Here is a 25,950-nt window from a genome sequence, read left to right as displayed (position 1 = left end):
TCATGAGCTTAATTAGTCCTGTGCTTTTCAGAATTATCTGAAATTATGCACAGAATTATGCACCTTTATCCTGCCCAACTTTTGCATGCAGAGAACAGCTCAGCTGGCCATTGGGGATCAGGAGCTGCACATCCATTCTGTCCAGGGCTGCCTCTGCAGAGACTCTCAACCGTGGTGAATTTTCTGTTGTGGACAGCTGACCACTAGGGACTGAACTGAAGCCACCAAACACATTATGCTTAGACACACAATAGCCTTTCTCATGGTAAAATCTTTCAGTTACTACCAGAGTATGTTGTGGTGGAGGCAATTTTTTCCCTGAATTTTGTAACCAAATGTTCACTGTTTTGTTCAATCTTTGCTTTCAGGCTACTTCATCCTCCTTCCCATTTTCATTACATGTGATAAGCTACCTTTTGTATAGAAAATAGAAATTTTTCATTTTGAATCTGAATTTTGAAGCTGCCTATCATTCAGAATGTCCCCATGTTTGCTTTTCATTGGATAAAAGTAGAAAATCCACAAAATTTGGTCTATTTTTGGGTGAAATGGGCCCAAATTAAGGGTCACATCCTGACCCCAGTTAAATTAATGGCAACACTCCTACGAATTTCACGGTGGGCAGTACTTCACCTTGAGTTTGTAACAAAATGTGAATAAAATCAAATTTTTGTTGCAAATGTTTTGAAGTTCTGTAGTAAGTTACTATTCACCTGGGCTAGATTCTTTGCAGTAATCTAGAAGTGAAACTCTATATTTTATCACATTCCCTTGAGCTATTATTTCTTGTTTTCTGTAGTTCTCTAAAATGAATAACTTGTCCATATGTAAAGCCAAGAAGGAAGAATAATCCCTATGTTACAGCCAGCTACACTACCTGATCCTGCTGCATGAAAAAGGAAGAACCAAAAGATCAAAGTACCAATGCCAAAGAGTAGCCAAGTTCATGTCAGCTCCAGCAGTGCAAGTAGACTAAGTTATATAGGCCACCTCTGAGATCCTTAGTTGGGCAAAACTCCCTTTGGGGATTTTGTCTCTAATAAGGAGTTGAAGACTAGACTCATTATTAGGGGCTTGTTGTATAAGAATGTTCAGCTCCAATTGGCTTTTTCATGGATATATCTGAGGGCATATTTGGAATCTTTCTTGTACAAGTCAAAAACATAGCAGTCAGCAGCTTTGTGAATCAATAAGGGAGAATAACTAAGAGAGGGAGTGCAAATCCAAAGGTTTCTAACTCCTTAGGCATGTCCACACTACAGCCCTAAGTCAACCTATGTTAGGTCAACTTACAGCCACTGCAGTAATTACTGATGTCCACACTACCCACCTTCTGTGGGTAGTGCACATCCTCACCAGGATTGCTTCCACCAGCTGAAGAGGGGTAGTGGGTGGGGCTTGAGCTCTGGGCAGCTCCACAGTGGGAACTCAGCTCCCCTCCCTCCCCCTGCAGCTTTCACATCCCCACTCCTGCCTGGGCTTCACAACTCCCTGCTCCCAGCCCAGAGTGGGGGTGGGGGCAGCTGCTTGAGGTGATATAGTAGGGCACTTACATCGGCAGGACAGGGCTGTAGTGTGTACATTGACATAACTGTGTAGTGTAGACCAGGTCCCTTGAAAAAGAGTCTCCTGAAAAAATGACAGATCAGGACTAAAGGCTAATTTGAGTCTTAGGCCTGGTCTACACTACAACTTTAGGTCGAATTTAGCAGCGATACCTCGATTTAACCCTGCACCCATCCACACAACGAAGCCCTTTTTTTTTTTACTTAAAGGGCTCTTTAAATTGATTTCTTTACTCCACCTCTGACGAGGGGATTAGCGCTGAAATTGGCCTTGCAGTGTTGAATTTGGGATAGTGTGGATGCAATTCGACGGTATTGGCCTCCGGGAGCTATCCCAGAGTGCTCCATTTTGATCACTCTGGACAGTACTCTCAACTCAGATGCACTGGCCAGGTAGACAGGAAAAGGCCTGTGAACTTTTGAATTTTATTTCCTGTTTGGCCAGTGTATTTGCAGAGGTCATGCAGAGCTCATCAGCATGATGTGCACATTGCTGGGGCACATTGCCCGGCCCGTACTTTGTGAGAAGTCTATGACCATGTCCCTCTCGCTACCGCGCTGCCATAGTCTCCTCGCCTGGTTTTGCGTGAAACAATTGTCTGCCATTGCTCTGACGGAGGGAGGGGCGCCTGACGACGTGGCTTACAGGGAATTAAAATCAACAAAAGGGGTGGCATCAAGGAGAAACACAAACAACTGTCACACCGAATGACCCCCTCAAGGATTGAACTCAAAACCCTGGGTTTAGCAGGCCGTTGATTTCACAAAACAAATTGGGTCAATTTCTTCTTTGATCCATCTATCTTTTACATCTTAGGCTGGCAGCAGACAGTGCATTACGATTGCTAGCCATCATCATCTCCTGGCTGCTCGCCAGAAGACGGTGCAGTAGAACTGCTAGCCATTGTCATCTCCTGGGTGCTCGGCAGAGTCACTCCTATGACTGAGTCACTGGCTGAGTCACTCCCATGTCTGCCCAGGCACCCCTGACCAATCTCACCGAGGTCAGTAAAAGAGAACCCAGGAATATGACGACGATGGCTACCAATCGTAATGCACCATCTGCTGTCAAAAGGCAATGAGCTACTGCTGTGTAGCAATGCAGCCCCACGTCTGCCAGCACCCAGGAGATGTATGGTGATGGTGAGCTGAGTGGGCTCCATGCTTACCGTGGTATGTCGTCTGCTCAGGTAACCCAGGAAAAAAGGCGCAAAATGATTGTCTGCCGTTGCTTTCACGGAGAGAGGGAGGGAGAGGGTGGCCTGATGACATGTACCCAGAACCACCTGCAACAATGTTTTTGCCCCATCAGGCATTGGGATCTCAACCCAGAATTCCAATGGGTGGCGGAGACTGCGGGAACTGTGGGATAGCTACTCACTGCTACCCACAGTGCAACACTCCGGAATTCGACACTAGCCTCGGTACTGTGGACGCAGAATCCGCTGACATAATGCACTTAGAGCATTTTGTGTGGGAACACACACAATCGACTGTATAAAAATGATTTCTAAAAAAAAGACTTCTATAAATTCCACCTAATTTTGTAGTGTAGACATACCCTTAAAGAAAATTATGTTTAACAGACATGGACTCCTTGGTGAGGAGTGTGCATGAAACTACCAGTTCTGTTATCATTGTAAAGTTGTTTCAGATGTCTTTTAAATATTTATTACAAAATCCTGAGTTTTGTAAACATTTTTTCCTGTTTGTGTTTAATATTTCAAGTAAATTGTTCTTGAAGAGAATAGTAAACATTAAAACAGTCAATTTTTAAAAATCTCATATTTTTGCTCCAAAATAGAATTACAGAATTGTTGTCTTTGTGTACATTTGTTACTAAGTGATATAAAATATTTATAAATAACCATCTTAAAAGGTCATCCCGTTTACAGCTGGATGTTTAACTTTTAAAGTTCCGACTAAAACTACTTATTAGAGGAAAATTAGGCATTTAAGACCCCAGAGAATACCTTTTATGAGCTTGTGGTACACTGTTAATGTGTTCAGTGCTTGAGTAGCAGGTCAGGGTCTTGTGAATTGTAGAATTGTTTTAATGTTAGTTATACCCAGAGGAAGCAGTACGTTTTCTTCTTGTGTGGCCATTAACACATTTTTGCTATAATCAAATAGATAGGAGAACAGCAGGAGAATGTCATCACAAGCATTATAATTTAACAGAGAAAAGGGGGAGCACTGGGAAAAGGTGATTGATCTTGCTTTAATAAAAAGCCAGTCTCCTCTCCATAGGTCATTTTATTAGCCCTGATCCTGCAAATACTTATGCACTTGTGTATTCTGTAGTCCCCTGAGGGTCAGTTAGCCTGATTGTTACTTTGCAGCTCCCATTGACTATTATGAGACCTGTAGGTGTGCAATAGCTCTCAAAATCTTGTGTGTGAAATTATTCTCATCTGTATAAATTTTCAGAATCAGAGCCTATGTCTGCATTTAAAACTGACAGTTTAGACATGCCAGTTCCACCCATCATGTCACTCTGATGCCCATCTGCACAGCTGCTGGCTGAAGTATCATTTACCCAAGACCATCATAATTTTTAACCTGTTTGTTTAGTATTTTATAAGCTTCTTGTCACTTTGTATTTCTTTAACATATAACCTTGGTATGTGCAATTAGTGTAATTTTTAGGAAAGGATGGATTAAGTCTGACTTGAATCATTTACCATTAATTAGGACAAAAATTATTTTTGAATCAGATACTTTACTTACTAAAAGATTTCTGAGGTTACAAATGCTTGCTCACCATGGCAAATAGTGGTAAGAATGTTTATCCTTGAACTTGCATGCTGCTTTATGAAAAGTAAACGGATACAGATATTATTTTATTTATTTATTTATTTGTAGTACAGTTGTGCCCAGGAAGCCCCAATCATGGATCAGGGCTTACTGTGCTAGGTACTGTACAAACACAAAGAGATGATCCACACCAAACACTTAGGGTATGTCTTCACTACAATCCAGACTGACTCACAGCTTATGTTGACACATTTCTGCTAGCTTTCCTATGAGCTACTATACTAAAAATTGTAGTGTAGCCATGGTAGCACAGGCAGCAGCAGCAATGGCACATGTTTCAGATATGACTGCCTTGTATAGATAACTGGACATGGTTAGGTTTTCCCCACTCCCTGAGAAAGAAACCACCAAGGACTCTGTTGTAGGCAGTCTCTTTCCAGTGGAAACAGGTAAGATATGCAAATACCCTGTGTCACAGCAAAGGAAGACCAAAAACTTGTGCCTCATTATTCATATGGGCTCTGGCAGATCACTTTCAGGAGAGTAGATAAAAAGAAGAACCAATGACTTTGCTATTGCCCTAACTTTCTGCTGTTTGTTTTTAAAATAGAGATGCAGAACTGTTCCTGCTGGACACAAGGAAGACTCAAGCTTTTAATGTGGGCTGGCTTGTATTTGATATCACTGTGACCAGCAATCATTGGGTGATTAATCCTCAGAACAATTTAGGCTTGCAACTCTGTGTTGAAACCGGGGATGGTAAGTTAGTTTATACCTCATTTTATATGCTTGGGGTCTGGCCTGCAAGTCCTCTGTGTGCAGGACCGATTTGAACTGCAATGGGTAAAAGTTGTATTCGCTGTTGGTTGGCAGGATGAGACTGCTAACTTACCTTGTCACCTCGACAACGCGTTCTCAGTGTAATAGAATATGGTGACTTTACAAACTGGAGTGAACCTGATTACACCTAATGAACACTTAGGTTAGGTAAGATTTATTGTATGGGACTGCCACTGATGATTACCCATAAGATGACAGGGACAGGTAATATCTTTCATTGGAACAATTTCTGCTAGTGAAAGAGACAAACTTTTTGAGCTATACAGAGCTCTTCTTCAGGGCTGCTACACTGAGAATACCCATAAGATAAACATTCATAGAGTTTAGACAGGCCCTTCTTAAAAAAAAAAAAAAGAAAAAGAAAAAGAAAAATGTCTTGCCCTAGGTATCACATGACTTCATTTTTCATCCAAGAGAAATTATTGCAACAGTCCTCTGTTGAAAATGATGACTTTTCAGGGCCCATAGCTCCTGCCCATGCTACCTCCAGAGCCCCGGCCTTGGCTGAACTGCCCAGAGTCCTCTCCACTAGAGCCACCACTGAGCTGCCTCCTCTAGAGAATCATGTGGAGGAAGAAAGAACTGGATTTGACAATTTTTTTCCTGTGAGAATTTTTTAGATTTCAAAAAAAATTTCCATCCTAAAAAGTTTCACAAACTGTTAAGTCAAAAAAAAATTCAGATTGGGTCAATTGATACATTGCAACCTTTTAAAAACATTACCTTTCTAAAAATATAGATAACTAAGATGTCAAAACATCTGGTTTTCAAACCAAAATATGAAACTTTTATTTTGAAAATATATGTTTTGAATGGGGGAGATTAGTTGAAACCTACCTTATCCTGCAAAATTCCTGATCAGTTGTAAAGTGAATACTTGAACCCTTTGCAGTAACCTGGGATAAAATTCATACCACTAGCTTTAGGGCAAGGAATGGAGAAGGGAATAACCCCAGTACCCTGCTGAATAAAAAATCTGCCAGCTGACTAATGTAGTGACTTGTCTCTGCTCAGCCAGACATTCACACCCCTGGCTATACTGGTCATTTAAAAGTATATCTTCTAAACACAGCTGCATACAGTTTATGCGTAAATGAAAGTTTAGTTACAAAGAATATTCTATAGAATTTAGCCACTACATACACATCATTAAAAACCAATTAAAAGTGAATATACTAGTAATCTGAGTTATTATATTATCTCTGAAATGGTTTAACTAGCCCATACACCACAAAAAGTCTTCCAAATTAAACTCTTGTCCTGTCAGTTTAGTATTTGTGTCAGAGGTCAGGTGATCTATGGTGTCAGTTAATCTGAACATTAGCTGACATGACATTAATAAGGACCAGAAGAAATTCTGGGGTCAGGATTGATATTTTTCTTTTTTTCCTATGTCTAGGCAGCACTTTCTCACTGTTAATGATCTGGGTTCAGAAATTGCATTTCTCATTCATCAGTCTGTGAACATTCCCAGCTTTAGAAAGTTAGAAAGGCTCCTCAACTCCTTTTCTGATAGGTCCCCACCCAGGCCCTTGCCTTACGAAGATATTGCCCATTTTTATTCACGTAAGAGCTCCTTTTTGCTGAAGTTACTGTGGGGACAGATGTTTTCAATAAGTGAGACAATAATAAATAAATGAGGCTTCAACAGTTTTTCTGTCATTTTTTTAATCTGGCGCTGCATTTTAGTATATGGTTCTTGGGAGACTGTGAATCTATGACAAAGTAGCTTGCTTGCAGGATCATAAGCTAGCAAATGCTTGCTACTGAACATAGGCACATCGGATGGAATATCCTTGGTAATAAGTATGAACCCATTAGTAAGTGTTAGTAGATCAGACTGTTAGGTAACTAACACACACAGGTACTTTCAAATGGGGTAAATCACGGTCCTAATTTTTCAAGAAAGCTATTGGTTTAAAATTACTCTCTTGCTGTTATGGAAAATGCTTGTGAACTCTTAACTGAAAAATTACTTTGTTTTCTTTCCACCAGAATGAGTTCTTTTTCAAAAACCATACTGCAGTGTTCTGATAAAGTATCCTTCCACTGTCATATTCTCTACTGACAACTAGTGATTCTCAGCCAAATTCAGCTGTTGGTTACAGAAGTGGACTAAATCCAGAGTAGCTGCATCATCTTCTGACATGCAGCAGAGACAGATGTCAACTAATTCAAGAAATTATATAAAATTAATAGGGCTGTCAAGAGATTAAAAAAATTAATTGCACAATTAATCAGACTGTTAAACAATCATAGAATACCATTTATTTAAATATTTTTGGATGTTTTCTACATTTTCAACACAGAATACAAAATGTACAGTGCTCACTTTATATTTATTTTTGGTTACAAATATTTGCACTGTAAAAAACAAAAGAAATAGTATTTTTCAATTCACCTAATACAAATACTGTAATGCAATCTCTTCATCATGAAAGTTGAACTTACAAATGTAGAATTATGTACCAAACCCCTGAATCCTAAAATAAAACAATGTAAAATTTTAGAGCCTGCAAGTCCACTCAGTCCTATTTCTTGTTCAGTCAATCGCTCAGGCAAACAAGTTTGTTTACATTTGCAGGAGATAATACTGCCTGGTTCTTGTTTGCCTGACAGTGAGAACTGGTGTTCTCATGGCACTGTTGTAGACAGAACTGCAAGATATTTACATGACAGATGCACTAACGATTCATATGTCCCTTCATGCTGCAACCACCATTCCAGGGGACATGCGTCCATGCTGATGATGGGTTCTGCTCGATAACCATCCAAAGCAGTGCAGACCAACGCATGCTCATTTTCATTATCCGAGCCAGACGCCACCAGCAGAAGGTTGGTTTTCTTTTTTTGTGGTTTGGGTTCTGTAGTTTCCACATCGGAGACTTTTAAGACTTCTGAATGCATGTTCCACACCTCATCCCTCTCAGATTTTGGAAGGCACTTCAGATTCTTAAACCTTGGGTCGAGTGCTGTCGCTATCTTTAGAATTCTCACATTGGTACCTTCTTTGCATTTTGTGAAATCTGCAGTGAAAGTGTCCTTAAAATGAACAACATGTGCTGGGTCATCATCCGAGACTGCTGTAACATGAAATATATGACAGAATGTGGGTAAAACAGGGGACATACAATTCTCCCCCAAGGAGTTCAGTCTCAAATTTAATTAATACATTAATTTTTTAATGAGTGCTATCAGCATGGAAGCATGTCCTTCTGGAATGGTGGCTGAAGTATAAAGAAGCATATGAATGTTTAGCATATGTAGCTCGTAAATACCTTGCAATGCCCGCTACAAAAGTGCCATCCAAATGCCTATTCTCACTTTCTGGTAATATTGTAAATAAGAAGAAGGCAGCATTATCTCCTGTAAATACAAACAAGCTAGTTTCTCTTAGTGATTGGCTGAACAAGAAGTAGGGCTGAGTGGACTTGTAGGCTCTGAAGTTTTACATTGTTTTGTTTTTGAGTGCAGTTATGTAACAAAAAAATCTACATTTGTAAATTGCACTTTCACAACAAAGAGATTGCACTACAGTACTTTTATGAGGTGAATTGAAAAATACTATTTCTTTTATCATTTTTACAGTGCAAATATTTGTAATAAAAATAATATACAATTTGATTTCAATTACAACACACAATACAATATATGTGAAAATGTAGAAAAACATCCAAAATATTTAATAAATTTCAATTGGTATTCTATTGTTTAACAGTGTGATTAAAACTGTGACTAATCACAATTAATTTTTTTAATCGTGATTAATTTTTTTAGTTAATGGCATGAGTTAACTGCAATTAATTGACAGCCCTAGAAATTAACAAATACATGATCATTCTCTTTGCAAAAATAATATGAAAAATAAAAATAGGTGATTTCCTGCCTGCCTCCCAAAAATTTATATTGCATTATTTCACCAATATATTTTTAATCCATAAATTACTATCCCTATTCATCAGCAATTGTTGTAAATCAATATAATCTCAGGATGTCTACCTACAAGGTGATATATCACAGAACACTGAAAAGCAGTATGTGTCCGAATTGTGGCACTGCCTAAAGTTATTGGTTGCTTGACACTTCCCATTATGAGACTCTATTTTAGGTTGCTTATAACTTGCCAAACTTGAACCATTTGGACTGAAATTTTCCATATGAAGTGTATGATTGAGGCTGCATTTTTTTTTTGTGTGGAAAATTTCAGAAAAATTGGTTCAGCCCTTTGCTAGATAGAGAAGTGGGGGAACCCACTTTATTTTGCCCATGTTAAAAAAAATGCTTACAGCCATTTAATTGAGAAATTCCTTGTTTTGGAGCTTGTGCTTGAAATTAGACAGAGCAGTTGCCCTCATGTCAGGGATGTGCCTTTTTCTGTTCCAGGGAATATCACCCACATTTGGCTATTTTATGAATCTCTAAAAAATCTCAGTTCGTTCATTCTCTGCAGAGACTAGTTGGAGTTTGGCAGCTGAATTATCCAAAGATTCTGTCTGCATTAAACATGCTTCAGCCTGGGGCAGCAAGGGCTGAGTAGGATTTTCCCTGCAATTGCAGCTCCTGGCTGCTGTGGAAAAAAATAGCATGTGATCATGTAATTAAAGAAGGTATCATAGCTAGGCTTGGAAGGATTAGATTTGTATTGGTAAATGTCAGGGCTGGTCGATGCAATAAGTTTACCTAAGTTACGCTACTTCAGTTACATACGTTGTCTAACTGAAGTCGACGTAACTTTGGTCAACTTATTGCGCTGTCTACACCACGCTGTGTTGACAGGAGATGCTTTCCTGCTGACTTACCTTATTCTTCTTGGGAAGCTGGAGTACAGAAGTTGACAGGAGAGTGCTCTGCCACCAATGTAGCGGGTCTTCATCAGACCCGCTAAATCGAAACCACTGCATCAACCGCAGCAGTGCCAATCTAGCCATAAGTAAAGACATGGCCTCAGTCAATGTTGATTTCACTGCACACACAGAAACTGACCAAAAATATTTCCATTGGTAATAATCAATATTTACAGATAGGATAAGTATGAAAAATTCTGCTTGAGAACTTATTACAGTTTGATTTAAGGATATTTCCTTTGTATATGTTGACAATTTGTATTTTAACGGTTATAAATTTTTAGCTATTTGAATCACCACATCTACTGCATTAAATAATTATGGTCTTAACTCCTTCCCACCACCCCATAATTTCCCACAACTGTGAAAATGTTAATTGGAAAAAATTGGAAAAATGTTTAAAAGTAAACATCGATATTATGTATCAAAATTATTTAAAAAATAAATTCTTCCTAGCCTAATGATAATGCATATTATCCAGGGGGTTAAATTAGGTTTGCACAGGCAACCTTAATACTGGCATTTCTTAACTTTTGAGTGGTTGCTTTGCATTCTTAGAATATGTCTACACTGCAGTTTAAGAACAGGGTTCGACTCAGGCCCAAGCCTAACCCTCCATCCGTATACACACAAGTCATGCCTAAGTGTAGACTTAGTCTTAAGATCCCATGGGGTGGAGAGTCCGAGACTGAGTGAAGCTGGGATCCAGGATTCAAGCTTTATTGCTTTGCGGTGTAGACTTAGGCCCACTAGAATCATACTCTGGGAGTCCACCAAAAGTGTTCCACAATACCGTTGTCTGACTTTTTTTGTCTTCTGGACAATCAAGTTCTGTGGACAGTCAAGTATTCCCACACTACACCATGAATGAAGGGCTAGAGTGACCACGTTTTGGGAAGGTGGTAGGAAGTCTGGGGTATGAGTGGTAGGTCTCAGATAATAATGCTGGAGACCCAGGGTTCAACAATTCCTAACCTGGGGTCATGAATGAGTGTAGATGCTCAAGCTCTAGGTTAACAAACCCAGGGTCTACTAACCCTGTGCTTACATTGCAGTGCAGACATACATTTAATGTTCTTTAAACATTTTTTTGGGTGTAATCAGGGATATAAAACACAGTATTGTCTATAAAACAGTATTCCTACTGCAGAATAAATTTTACCTGCTTTTTTCAGGGGCTTCATTTAAATTCTTCTTTTAAAGAGATAAAGAAGGCAATTCAGGGCCAAAATTGTCCCTTTGGCAGGCATTCAGTAAGACAATTTGGAAAGAAAGAGGTGAACCAATTTGTTGGTACTAGCATCAAAATTCAGTAAATAATGAGAGATTGTATAGGTAGAAAGTAATCTTTTAACTTACACATTGAAGAAATTGTATAAGTACAACTCATCTTTATATAGATATTACTCCTGTCTTGTTCCCAAAATCACATAACAGATAGGTAATTTTCTGGTTAAGTGCAAGTGCCACAGGCAGTTTTAAATTCTATGCCTGACTTGTCTGATTTTTAGCTAAATGAAGATCTTCATTTTGAAAGGTCGTTCACCTCTTTCCCCACTTTTTAAACTTTTCAGTTTATTCATGCCAGAAGAGTGCCCATCCATAGTGAGTAACGATTTTGGTAAAGTTCTAGGAGAAAGTTATGCTGTGCTACTTCTTTAGTTTAGTAATTGGAAAATCATCCTTAGATACTCAGAATTTTGGGCTTAAGGTTTTCATTATTTTTGTTGAATTGCTTTTATTTCTGGAACCTATTATACTGTAAACATAGACCGCTGAATGAAGTTTGTGCACAGATGGAATATGTATTTTTACACGACTCAGTATGTAACAGATTCTGTTCATCAGTCATAGAACCCCCTCTCTCCGCCTCCCATCTATTTTATATGTGCATATGGGGCTTGATCCAGGGACCATTCAACTCCATGGAAAGCCTTCCATTGACTTCAGTGGGCATTAGAACAGACCCCTGATCCTGCAGTCCTCAAGAAAAATTACCTGTGACTTCAACTGGAGCTCTAAGTGAGTGAGGAATGCAGGATTGGGCTGTGCATTGGCAAAAACAGAGATTTTAGGTCCTGCTTCTCAGTTAAGATCCATTGATACAGAACATTGCATCCAATTGGAGTTCCAGTGACATAAATGGGATTTTGCTTGGGTGCTAGGGTCCATGCCAGGAGATCCAGATGCAAGATTGGGACCCAAAGGCCTGGTCTACACTAGGACTTTAATTCGAATTTAGCAGCGTTAATTCGAACTAACCGCTCAACCGTCCACACCAGGAAGCCATTTAATTCGAATTAGAGGGCTCTTTAGTTTGAATTCGGTACTCCACCCCGACAGGTGGAGTAACGCTAAATTCGACATGGCTAGCTCGAATTAGGCTAGGTGTGGATGCAAATCGAACTTAGTAGCTCCGGGAGCTATCCCACAGTGCACCACTCTGTTGACGCTCTGGACAGCAGTCGGAGCTTGGATTCTCTGACCAGCCACACAGGAAATGACCCGGGAAAATTTGAATTCATTTTCCTGTCTGGGCACTTTGAATCTGACATCCTGGCTGGACATCGGGGCGAGCTCCGCAGCACCTGCAACGATGCAGAGCTCTCCAGCAGAGGAGTCCGGGCAATCCAAGAATAGAAAGAGGTCCCCAGCATGGACAGACCGGGAAGTCCTGGATCTGATCGGTGTGTGGGGCGAGGAGTCTGTGCTGTCGGAGCTGCGCTCCAGCAAGCGAAATGCAAAGACCTTCGAGAAGGTCTCCAAAGCAATGATAGAGAAAGGATACAGCCGGGATGCAATGCAGTGCCGCGTGAAAATCAAGGACCTGAGACAAGGCTACCAAAAAGTCAGAGCGGCAAATGAACGCTCCGGAGCCCTGCCCCAGACATGCCGCTTCTACGAGGCACTGCATGCCATTCTAGGTGGGTCTGCCACCACTGCCCCACCAGTGACCGTGGACTCAGTGGATGGCATAGTGAACCTGGACAGTTCCTCCTCGATGTTCGCCGATGGGGAAGATGAGGAAGGGTCTGTGGAGGATGGCGCAGGCGACAGCGAACACAATACCGCTTTCCCTGACAGCCAGGATCTCTTCATCACCCTCACAGAGATCCCCTACCAATCCTCCCCGGCCGTTAACCCAGACTGAATCAGGGGAAGGATCAGGCGGTAAGTGCTATAAACATGTAAACATTTATTTTTTATAAAACAGGTATAAAAAATAGAAATACTATATATAAAATTTTCAATGAAAAACTATATGAAAAGTAGGTCCACACATATAGGGATTGAACAATAATCCTCCAGGGACAATTCAAGAAAGGTCTCATTTAGGTCCTCGAAAAACCTCCGCAGGAGGTACCTGGGGAGAGGTGCCTTGTTGGGTGCTCCGTGGAAGCACACTCTTCCGCGCCAGGACATCCTTATGTAGATGGGAATCATCGCCTCCACAAGCATGGCCGCATATGGCCCTGGTCTCTGCAGGGCTTCCCTTAGCATCCGCTCTTTGTGAGTCCGAGGGACCCGCATCAGGGTGATCTCGTTCATGAAATGCTGCATCTAATTAGGGCAATTAGTGTATTGTTAATGTTGTGAATGGTTGACTTTTACTTTGCATAACAATGACCCTCGCTTAACAGCCACGTGTTGTAGGCCACATAGGAAAAGCATACATTGATCTTTCCCGTGCACTGGCGGGAGTGGCTGGAAAAGGGTCAGAGTATATGATTTCCAGATTGCCTTTAGCGGGAGGGCACAGCTATCCATTAACTGATAAGCAGAATGTACTGTAAGGCTTACCAGGACTGTCTGCTAGACGGATTCAGCTGTCTCTCCCCACTTGTCCGCTCTCCTGTGCAATGCCGCAGCCAATGAGAGCGTATTCCGAAATCTCGAACTTGTCCTGAGATCTCGTGAGACTTGTTGCCCTGTATGGTCTTGTTCAGAGAAACTGACTAGACTGTGTTCACTGTTCGCAAACATGTATCTGTTCAAGGAAATCAGTTACTTTTCGGCTCTTTCCCGGACTGCCCCGGCATCCCCCTCGCAGAGGCTGGCGCAGATTAGGCGGCGAAAGAAAAAGACTAGGGACGAGATGTTCGCGGAACTGATGGCCTGCTCCAGAGCCGAGGCGGCAGAGCAGAGACAGTGGAGGGAGACCCTATGTCAACAGCATCGCACACACATCGAACGGGAGGACAGGTGGCGGCAGGAAGACCAGCAGGCGACTCAAACGCTGCTTGGGCTAATGAGGGAGCAAACGGACACGCTCCGGCGCCTTGTTGATGTTCTGCAGGACCGCAGGCAGGAGGACAGAGCCCCCCTGCAGTATATCTGCAACCGCCCTCCCCCGCCAAGAAGTCCTGCCCCCCCTCACCCAAAAGTACAAGACGGAGGGGCGGTAGGGGCCGTGAGAACTGTCACTGCACCACTGCATAGCGCTAATGTACCACACACCTCTCACGCTATAAATTTGTAGAAGTGCTTCCCTTACAGGCTCACCCAGTCCCAAATCCAAGTTTCATCCCCCCACTGTGTATTAGATTATTAAAAGCTGTTTGCTGTTATTCACTGTTTCGGTCACGTCTTTCGTGTCAGAGGATTTTTTTGTGTAGGGGGGGGGGATTTATAATTGCACGGTATAGCCTACATTACCAGGGTACAGACTTGGGGGCATGATCAACTGCAGGGCACACACACACTGCAGTCAGTAGGCACCAGGGTCACTCTGTGTGGTGTATGCTGCCCCGGGTCATTCTGTGATGTGTATGCTTGTCCAGGGTCCTAGCGCCTGCCACCCCCTTAATGTTAAGGCACGCTGCCCTTACCATGCACTTCCACCGTAGCACCGAGCCTCTCCGCTGCCCTGAGCCCCAACAAGAGCCCTCATCCACGGACAGATACTCACCCTTCCCCCACACCCCTCACCCCTTCCTACGCCCAAACCCGCAGCCCACTGCCGTCATCCAAACCCCTATCCAAAGAAGGCACCACTCGCCCCTTCCTGCAAACCCACCCCTTCCTGCAATCCCTCCCCTTCATGCACAACCACTTGCAACCGTCCCCCACCCCAGAGACCTATGTAGGAGCAGGAGGATGTCATTCCTCTATGGAACAAGCGGTCTGTACATCAGTGCACACCGTGCCCAGCACAGTATGCGTCCATGTTTCAACACCTGAACAGAAATGCAAAGTAAAACAAAGATTTATTAATAATGAATGTAACAATTAATTTGCTTTAAAACGTGCTTTGGAAGTGGGGGAAACTTGGAGAACGGGGTATGTAACCGCAGATCGAAATCGACACATACAGACACAGGCCCAGGGTCAGTTTCTCTTGAAAGCAAGTGGAGAGTCATAGGTTACCCTGCTCTCCGAGGAAACTTGCTTTCAAAGTCTCCCGGATACACAGCGCTTCCCGCTGGGATATTCTCTCGGCACGGGTGTCTGGCTGAGCGTAAACTGCAGCCAGGCGATTTGCCTCAACCTCCCATCCGGACAAAAAGGTCTCGCCCTTGCTCTCACAGAGATTGTGTAGCACACAGCAAGCAGCAATAACTACGGGGATATTCTTTTCGCTGATGTCCGAGCGAGTCAGTAAGCTCCGCCATCTCCCCTTGAGACGTCCGAAAGCACACTCCACCACCATTCTGCACTTGCTCAGCCGGTAGTTGAAGAGTTCCTTCTCTCTGTCCAAGGCGCCTGTATAGGGCTTCATGAGCCAGGGCATTAGCGGGTAGGCTGGGTCCCCGAGGATCACTGTAGGCATCTGCACATCCCCAACCGTTATTTTGTGGTCCGGGAAGAAAGTACCTGCCTGGAGGCGTTTAAACAGACCAGAGTTCCTGAACACACGCGCGTCATGAACCTTGCCCGCCCACCCAATGAAGATGTTGGTAAAACGTCCCCTATGGTCTACCAGTGCTTGCAGCACCATTGAAAAGTAGCCCTTTCGGTTAATGTACTCGCTGGCCAGGTGGGCTGGTGCCAGGATAGGGATGTGAGTCCCATCTATAGCCCCACTGCAGTTTGGGAATCCCATCGCGGCGAAGCCATCTATGATGTCCTGGACGTTTCCGAGAGTCACTACCTTTGAGAGAAGTTGCTCAACGATTGCGTGGGCTACTTCAATCACAGCAACCCCCACGGTAGATTTGCCCACGCCAAAGTGGTTCGCTACTGACTGGTAGCTGTCTGGCGTTGCAAGTTTCCAGAGGGCTATGGCCACTCGCTTCTGCACACTCAGGGCTGCTCGCATCCGGGTGTCCTGGCGCTTCAGGGCAGGGGACAGCAAGTCACAGAGTTCAAGGAAAGTGCCCTTACGCATCCTGAAGTTTCGCAGCCACTGTGATTCATCCCAGACCTGCAGCACTATGCGGTCCCACCAGTCCGTGCTTGTTTCCCGGGCCCAGAATCGCCGTTCCACACCATGAACTTGACCCATTGCCACCATGATCTCCACGGCGCGGCGTACCCTGCTTTGTGAGAGGTCTGCGCCACTCTGTGAATTCCTGTCCTCACCGCGCTGCCGGAGCCTCCTCGCCCGATTTCTCAGCAGCTGACTGTGGAAGAGGTGGACGATAAGGTGCGAGGAGTTGACAACGGCCATAAGTGCAGCGATGATCGCAGCGGGCTCCATGCTCGCAGTGCTGTGGCGTCCGCGCTGTAACCGACCAGAGAAGGGCGCGAACAGATTTCCCGCCGGAGCTTTCAGGGAGGGAGGGCGTGATTGACGGTTCAATGACAACAGTTACCCAAAAGCACCCTCGACACATTTTTCCCCCAGGAGGCATTGGGAGCTCTACCCAGCATTCCAATGGGCAGCGGGGACTGCGGGAACTGTGGGATAGCTTCCCACAGTGCACCGCTTCCAAAGTCGACGCCAGCCCCGTTACTGTGGACTCAGAAATTCGAATTAGTGTATTTACTGTGGATACACAAATTCGACTTCATAAGGTCGAATCCACAAATTCGACTTAAGTAGATTCGAAATAGTCTTGTAGTGTAGACAAGGCCAAAGTGAGGACAAGACTGTATTTATTTGTATGTATTTCTATGGCACCTGCTCAATATGGCGCCAATCATGATCAAGCCTTCCAGATGCTACTGCAATACAATATTGATTAGTAATTATTTTCTCAATGTCATTTGTAGAAGAATTTTCAGGGAATTAGAAAAATGGATATTTTCCTTGAGCCATCCCACTTGGTGAAGTCTGAAAAATAATGTTTAAATTAAAAATCTAAATGATTACTATTTTAAAACAATAATGCATTAAGAATAAGAAATGTCTGGTTATTGTAGTTCATATTTTTTTCCCTTGAAAATGCTGAAAACGTACAAATGTTCACATGGCATTGTAATGTGTTGTTTTCTCTGAGATGTATTTAGTATCACAGCCATCCTTTGGTATGAAATGTAGCCATTTTTCTGTTAATGGGACATATATCGAATAGTAAAAATGAAAAGCTGCATAACGCATATGGAAGCTGTCAACATATAATTTACGGTTTCCCTGGAGCTGTGGTAAATTAAGGATCATGGGTTTTTTTGTTGTTGTTTTTTTTTCAAATGTCTGCATATATCTCCTTAGTATTCTTCTTGCTAATTCCATCCTTTTGATGCTGAAAGCCTCTGTGGTGTTTAAAATAAGGTGATCTCTTTCACACTGATATAAGTGGGGTACTAGATGAATTCCAGCATATAATTTATGCAGATACAGACGCAATTTGAAAAACTTCATTTTATGCTTTTCCTGTATATCAAGCATGCACCCCAGAGGCCTTTAACAATGGTGTGAGTGACTCAGCACCTTTTGTTTTCATGCCTAACATTTGTATATGGAAATTAGTGACAGTTTGCACATCATTTTTACTATAGGAACATAAGAACACACGGTAGAGGAAAAAGTATCAGTATTTCTTTTGCTGTCATGTTGTTGACTCTAGAGAGAACTCAACACGTTCTCTCCTAAATACAAAGGAGAAAGAAGATGTAGCTCTGTAACATCAGGGACAGAAAATCCATGGAGAGAGCAGACTGCAGACACACAGGTCTCAGCTCAGCTTCAAGGACCCTGCACTTTCCATGCATCTTTCCATGCTGCTCTTGGCTCTTTCTCCTGTTGCTGAGCATTATGGGGTTAGAATCTCAGAGCAACTTTGAAAGAGTTAAAGCTGCTTCTAGCAGCATTTATTATTGTGAAGATTCCCCTTGGAATTGTGTCAGTGTTTGAAATGTGCATGTGGTGTGAAGCAGCTGCCCCATCTGCCTCCATTACCTAGACTGGGGATATGGATTACTGGATCCAGGGAAGCCCAACTTGGAGTGATGTGCTCTCTCTCCTCTCCCCCATATTTGAGGTAGCCCCTGCCCCATGTGCTGCCCACAGAGGGGGAGATTGGCCACTTGTGTCATGTGCTGGGTTTGGGAAATGGTTGTGGGGAACCTGGCCTGCCTCTTTCTCTTTCACCCCCCCGCCAACCCCATCAGCCTCCATTTCTTACCACCTGGGAATTGGGGGAGATCCTGCCTCCTATAGTGCCCCAAGGCTGGGAGAACAACTGGGCCACCGGGACCACATGCTGCGTTGGGGCTGGCCAGCTTCTGTAAAACATTTGGTGGCGGTGGAGGTGATGCTTTCATGGTGACATGAACCCAGCCTCTGAATGTTCAGTGATTTTGGCAGGCCGCCAAAGTTTTCCTCAGGCATGCAAGTCAGAGAGAGCATTACTTGTACTTTTGTTTGTATTTTTAATTTATGTCTCAGCTAAATTTGAGTGGAATTTCATGGGACAAAGAAAAGGCATTTTATAGAGCAAGTGGATCCTCCCGATGGAGAATACCAAAGGTCTGCTGCAAACAATTTAGGTGTGAGAGCTTCTCGAGAAAAATGGTTGCAAGAATGCTTTCTAATGGAAAGTCTTAGGCAACCTAAATATATGGATCCCTACTGCCCCTATAATTATTATTCTGGTAATGCTTGAAGGCTAGGGAGGATCAGGGCCACATTGTACTGGGTGTCCCTTACACTTAGAATTCCCCCTGTCTCCTTGTGTGTCAGTGAGCAACCCTTCCTTTTAAATCTTTTCTTAATTTTTTTCCTCCATAAGGCCCATCAATATTAATCCACCAAGTATGGAGCATTTGTATTATATATTGCCCATCTATTAGCTATATCTGTATTTGTAGGTAAACTGAGCCACATGAGTCTGCACATTCCATGATGCCTCTGCTTGTAGATAAAACTAGATTATGAGCTCCTTAAAAGAGGGACCATATGTTACAGAACTGAGTACACATTTGGTACTTAAATAGTAGAAACACTAGGTCTAAGTCTGTAGTCACTTATACTAGAAAGCAAAGTGGGTGAGGTAATTTCTTTCACTGGACCAACTTCTTTTCATGAAAGAGACAGTCTTTTGAGCTTAAGCAGATAGAGAACATCAGAAGTGATTTCAGAGTGATCAGTTGACTTTCACTGGGATAAATCTGAGTTCAGAATCAGGCCCACTGCATCACTTAGATAGTTGCCAGCATTCCAGATGCAAACAACAGGAGTTTGGTTAGTTTTATTTGGAAGACTATTGGCTCTTTTTAACTATTCCAATAGATGACTGAAGAATCCAATCTCTCCCTATTTTATCCTCTTGCTGAAAATATAGTAAACATGCCAAGAAAGCTGAAAGACTCCCACATACCATTCACAGTTTAAGTGCATTAAATGTAAAGAATAGGTCAAATATTTAAAGGGCCATATTTTTATATGATTGCAACATTTTTCTTTTAAATAATATATCATATTATAGTAGAGTATACTGTTCTATGGCTCCTCAGATGTTCATAAATTATCCAGGGAGCTTGCCTTAAAGTGCTTTTTAAATACCACTTTCAACAAGTACAGATAAACCACAAAAAATATGTAAAATTAATTTTGCTGGTTGGACTTAAGGCAACAACAGGAAGATTGCCAGAAATTAAAGCTAAAACTTCAGCTTTGACTTTGGCCTAGGCATGGTGGGACTTGAGTGGCCTGACGTTGTTGGGCCTAGGCCGTACAACACATAGACTCTACTTGATCACACATTGTTCTTGAGCGGGGTTTTGTGTGCATGTAGTTAATTGAAACAAAGGGGAAAATATTAAGAGAAAGTTTTATTCCATCCAATTCAAATCCTTTCTGCCACGTAGCCCCCCACTGTTCTCCCTTTTATGAGAGATTAAGAGCAGAAGTACAAGCTGTACTGCATGCAGGGGCTGTAGAAAAAGTACCTTTAATTTACAGAAAGAAGAGGTTCTACTTTCTAATCCGGAAGGAAAAATTGAGGTTTCAGACCAATTATGGATCTCAGGGCTCTAAACAGATACGTCAGGAAGTTTTAATTCAGAATGCTATCTCTGGCTTTGATTATTTCCCTCCTTGTCAACCCTGGATTGGTTTGCTGCTCTTGACCTCAAAGATGCATATTTCCACATCCCCGTAAGACCATCTCACCACAACTATCTACATTTTGTCCTTGGTTTGGATCATTTCCAATACAGACTCTTACCCTTTGGCCTCTCCACCGTGCACAGGGATTTTATCAAATGATTGACTCCAGTAGCAGCACATTTAAAGAGACAAGGGATCTTTGTTTTCCCTTGCTTAGATGATTGGGTGCTCAAGGCCCTGTATGAAAAGAATTTAAACAAAGCTATTCAAGTCACTTTTTCTCTGTTTGAAACCATAGGTCTTCTCATAAACAAAGAGAAGTCCCTTCTGATTACATCACAAAAGATTCCCTTCATTGGGGGGGATCCTCGATTCCATAAGGGAGACAATTTTGGAACTAAAAACCACTATACAGAGACTGCTGCTGCAAGCCTCTCAGAGGATAATGTATTTCCTGGAGTTAATGGGCTTCATGGTATCAGCAACATATATGTCCTCATATACCAGACTCAGAATGAGGCCACTTCAGCACTGGCTATTAAAGAACTTCAAACCCAGTATGGACAATATGCTCAAAATACTCACCATTCTGAGAAAGGTTCTTCTTTCTAATATGGTGACTGAAACCACAAGATGTCCTCAAGGGAGTATTGTTCAATCCACTTCCTCCTTTGCAAATGGTCACCACAGATGAGTCTAGGCAGGGGCACACACCTCCTCAACCTTTACATTTGAGGTCTTTGGAATATAAGGAACCCTTACTACACATAAAGTGTGTTAGAGCTGAAGGCCATTCAGCTGGTTCTCAAGGCATTTCTTCTGGAGATTCGGGATGTGGTAATCCAGGTGGCCAGGGATGACATGTCTGCAGTTTATTATGTGAACAAACAAGGAGAAACTTAATCATCTCACCTATGCCATGAGATGACAAAACTTTGGAACTGGCATATCCTAGTCAACATTTCCCCAATTGCCTTATGTGTTGCAGGATGACACAGGGAGCTTGCAGATCATCTGAGCAGAGATTCCTCGCAGATGCATACATGGTATCTAAAGGACTCAGTGATTCAGAACATTTTCAACCTTTGGGGAATTCATGACCTAGAGCTATTCACTGAAAGATTCATTACAAAATGTGCTTGTTTTTGCTTGAGACCAGGCTCAGACGAACAGTCATTGAAGGACACATTCCTCCTACATTGGGTAATGTGTCTGATGTAAATGCATTTCTCCTAATCCTCAAAGAAAATAAAACAAGATTCACCAGCATGATCAAGACAACAGTGGTATAAGGAGTTACTCCATCCGTTCAATGGAAACTACAAGATTTGGAAAAATCATGCTCCATTGAAGTGCAGTGAATTATTATTAATGCTCAAAAACCATCTACCAAAACAGCTACAATTTCAAATGGAAGAGATATGTTATCTGGGCAAGTAATAGAAGTATTGATCCAGTTTCTATCCCTATGCAACTGGTTTTGGAATACTTGTTACACTTAAGGACAATGGGCTTGTCTCTCTCCTCCATTAAAGTCCAATTAGCAGCAACAGCAGCATTCCATACTTACACTGATGGTAAATCCATAATGCACAAACAATCTGGCAAAAAGCTTTTTAAAAGATTTATTGAATCTATATCCCCCCGATTTGGGATCCTGTCCCTCCATGGAATTGAACTTAGCTTTAACATGAGCTGTTCTTTGTTTCATCTCTCTGTGAACGCAGCCTTTATAACAGCAATCATTTCTACCAGCAGTGTTCGTGTGCTACATGCATTGATACTGGACCCCCTGATACTGCCTTTCATAAAAAATAAGATGGTTTTTAGATCAAACCCTAAATTCCTTCCAAAGGTGGTTTCAGAATTTCATATAAATCAAAGTATAAATTTACCTATTTTTCCCCCAAAATTATTACAAGTAATGGGAAATCTAAATTATATCCCTTAGATGTGAAGAGGGGGCTCCCATTCTACTGGGACAGAACTAAGAGCTTTAGGTCTTCTCCCAAATTATTTATTTCATATGCTGGTTCTTCAAGGGGTCAGGCCATTTCAGCACAATCCCTTTGTAGTTGGATCAGGTTGTGTATTGAAGAGTATTACTGAGCAGCTTCACTCTCTCCTCCTGCTCCTCTTAGAGCACATTCCACTAGAGCAGTTGCGATATCTGTAGCATTCACTAAGTATATTCCCCTTATTGATATATGGAGGGCTGCTACGTGGATCTCCATGCATACTTTTACAAGACATTTATGCACTGGTTAGGACATCCAGGTCTGACGCACAGTTCAGCGGGGCAGTACTTCAGTCGTTGTTTAGGTAGGGCTGTGCGCCCTCCTTCCAGTTTACAGTACTGCTCGCCAAACCAACCCAAGAATAGGAATATGCAGAGGATTCTTGAAGAAGAAATGAACGTTATTTACTTGTAACAGGAGTTCTTTGAGCTGGACTCTGCATATTCACTTTCCCCATCCACCCTCCCTCCTCTTGCAGAGTCCTATTTTAGAGTTAGTTCATATTCCACTTTAGCGATTGGAAGAAACTGAGATGGCAATGGGTGCCAGGCCCCTTCTATGACCAAGCAAAGGGCAGGGAAAGGAAGAGTGGCACTAAAACTAGAAGATTCCACCATCCCGGATGCACTTGGTCAGTGCATCCCCAAGAGTGTGAATGTTCAAAGTCCATCCTGAAGAACTCTGGTTACAAGTAAGTAACCATCATTTATCTTCATTGGTTTGCGAAGTGCATGCTGGCATATTAGGATAGAGAAGGTTATGGGGGCTCTCTGGATCCTCATCTTGAAAAGTAATTCCTGACTGCTCTGCATATTTTTTTCAAGAGTAGGGATTGGTCCTTGTTCTGGCTAAGTGATCCAGGTGCCAGTTGAGCACCATCTTGCTGCCCTCCACTTCAATGTTGATGGTATTTTTGTGATTCTGTATGTACATACAGTACTGGAGATATGAGCTTTGAAATCTTTCAGGATTAAAGGTGTGAGATAAATGTAACTGTGATCTAAGTATTAATAGAAGAGTTAATTGACACCTGTGAAGGGTCAGAGATGCACTTTGCCATTTGATATAACTCTGAAAGGGACGGTGCAGCCTGAGTGATGCAACAGCTTTTGGACTATATTACACTAATACCATATCATGGAGAATTGTGTCTCAAGAGGACCTGAACCTGTGGTTCACCCAGTGAAGTCAAAAGAGGGTTTCCTGGCACGTGGAGTAAGAACTACAGGTTTTGGCTGCAAAGAATTGGCACAATAGAACAATTTTCAAAATTTTGTAAAGTAAATCTCTGTCTCTCTCTCAAGCTAATCTGTTTAGATATATTCAGTTTTGAGTAATAACTGTTCCTGTCACTAGGCATTCAAGACTGTTTGATAAACTAATGTTGACAGACCTTGTTAAGCATTAACTTATCCACTTCCCTTGCCACAGTGTAGAACACTTCTTGAAATCTGCACTACATATGAAGGTTTAGTCTGGGAGCAGTGGCTAACAGGCAAGCTGTTGGCACATTGGATGAGGTAGAGTAGGGACAGGGAGCTTGAGGCAGTTCAGAGGCACGGGATCCCCAGGTTTAGGGAGGGGCAAACTTTTATATTCTTTGGTCTGAGTGGGATTCCTGTTCTTCCCAGGGAGCAGTCTTACGGATGCTCTGCAAACACAAATTCTTAGATTCTTTCGTTAGTCTGCACAGAAGTAACCTACAGGAGACAATACATAGTTTGATATGTATTTAGCTAAATTAGGGTAATTACCAAATGTAAAATGTAGCTAGTACTACTTGTGAAAAGTGTATATTTATATGGAATCATCTTCTGAAAGATGCAATTAAATCTAAAGCATATAATAAACCAAGGTAGGTAATGGGACTCAAAGTGTTTAGAAGTAAAAAGTCAGTTGGACTTCTACCATTGATTTGAGTTCTGGTAGAATTGTGTCCTTATCCACAGTAGAGTTGGGGGAAAAAACCTCTTTTCCTAAAAAAAAAAACTTAGTTTGGTTGCTCAAAAGATCAAATAAACAGAAGGTATAGAGCCACATAAACTGCTTCTGTGTCTGGGTTATGGGCTTTGATTTTTTTTATGGTTTATATCTCTATACCTTGAGTGAGTGAGTAAGTAAGTAAACCTTAACTTGTGGAATCTTAATAGTCATCTCACTGCTGAAGTCTAAAGGAAACCAAGAGGAAACTTAATAATATTAAAAGTTGTTTTAAAGGGCGTTCACATGGGTTTGAAGGGGATTTTGCTTCTCACACAATATCCACCTTTGTAAATTCAGTCAACCTAGATTTAAATTTAGAGAACCTACACACATCTTTTACAGTCCTCAGTACATAAATCTAATAGGATTCCTAAAATGTCTGCCAGTAAGGTATTAATCTTTTACAGATAAAATTAAAATTCTGAAAGTCACTGGAACAAAAAGAATTCCCTCTAGAAAAGTAAAGGAAACTTGGAACTTTGTGGTAAGTGGCTGGTCGGTCCATGTTGTAATGAATAGAGAATAGTCTGTACAGTGTTTCATATCTGACCTGCTACAAGACTTGAACATTCAGAAATTAATTTTAATGTGTTATTTCATAGTCATTTAAATAGATGAAGAGAAGAATTAGATAAACACAAAACTAAAAAGCCATTTAAAAATGAAATCAGAAGCTTCAACAAATAATTTTTCCCTTCTAGTCAAAAAAGCAATTATCAAAATTGTTCAGAATATGTTGCCAGTTACTCTGCTCCAAAACTGCTAACTTTCTCAGTTCTTCTTTTGCCTTTGCTGGGTTCTCTGTCACTGGAAACATCTTAAACCAATTTAAAGTGCTACACCTGAATAAACATGTTGTAAAAGTGTTTATGTATTGAAGTGGGTCAGTTCAAGGTATGGTATTTGGCTGGAACTTCTAATTTCTCTTTTTACAGCAAAAGGGCTGCCAGAAGGAGGAAGTCTGAGCTGAATTAATACATTTGTTACAGTGGAAGTAGAATGGAAACTGCTTTAACCACAAATCAAACTGCCTCTTTCATTTACGCCAGTGATAGAGTTTTTCTAAGAAATATAGACTCTGGCACAGAGCCACTGTAAGTTTGCGTTTAAAAGGAAACCTATAGGCTTATTTGTTTAAGGTTTACTCCTATGATTATTTGTAAGGTCTTTTTCCAGTAAAATTAAGTTTAATGGCATTATACTGTACATTTGTGAGGCAGATGCTCCTTCATTGTCCTTGTAGCTATTTAACAAACCTTTCCAATCTATTAGGACAATAGTTGAATGCCCTGATGCTGCCCACACCAGTGCATTTCTTTATCAAAACCTTCACATTTACAGGACCTCTGTGTCCCCCACCCTTGCACAGCTGCACAGCTTCATGCGACACTGTCTCATTTTCTGACGGTTGAAGGGCTCTGCATAATACACGTACACACAAAAGTGTTTATGCCGCCAAAATAAATTGTGTTAAGAGCAAGGGTTTATTTGTTAAAATGTTACTGATGCAG

The 25,950-nt window shown here is 41.8% G+C and overlaps 1 protein-coding gene across 2 annotated transcripts in view; it reads left to right on the top strand.

Annotated features, from left to right (window-relative positions):
• BMP5 (bone morphogenetic protein 5) overlaps positions 1 to 25,950 on the top strand; it is an 83,564-nt gene that overhangs the window by 38,648 nt on the left and 18,966 nt on the right. For both annotated transcript variants that reach the window (XM_045011750.1, XM_045011749.1), the window contains exon 3: positions 4,933 to 5,081. In XM_045011750.1, the coding sequence (XP_044867685.1) occupies positions 4,933 to 5,081 (149 nt within the window). The remainder of the gene's footprint in view (positions 1 to 4,932; positions 5,082 to 25,950) is intronic.

The sequence above is a fragment of the Mauremys mutica genome, chromosome 3 (genome assembly GCF_020497125.1).
Source record: "Mauremys mutica isolate MM-2020 ecotype Southern chromosome 3, ASM2049712v1, whole genome shotgun sequence".
Taxonomy (NCBI): domain Eukaryota; kingdom Metazoa; phylum Chordata; order Testudines; family Geoemydidae; genus Mauremys; species Mauremys mutica.
This window is presented reverse-complemented; position numbering and strand designations above follow the sequence as displayed.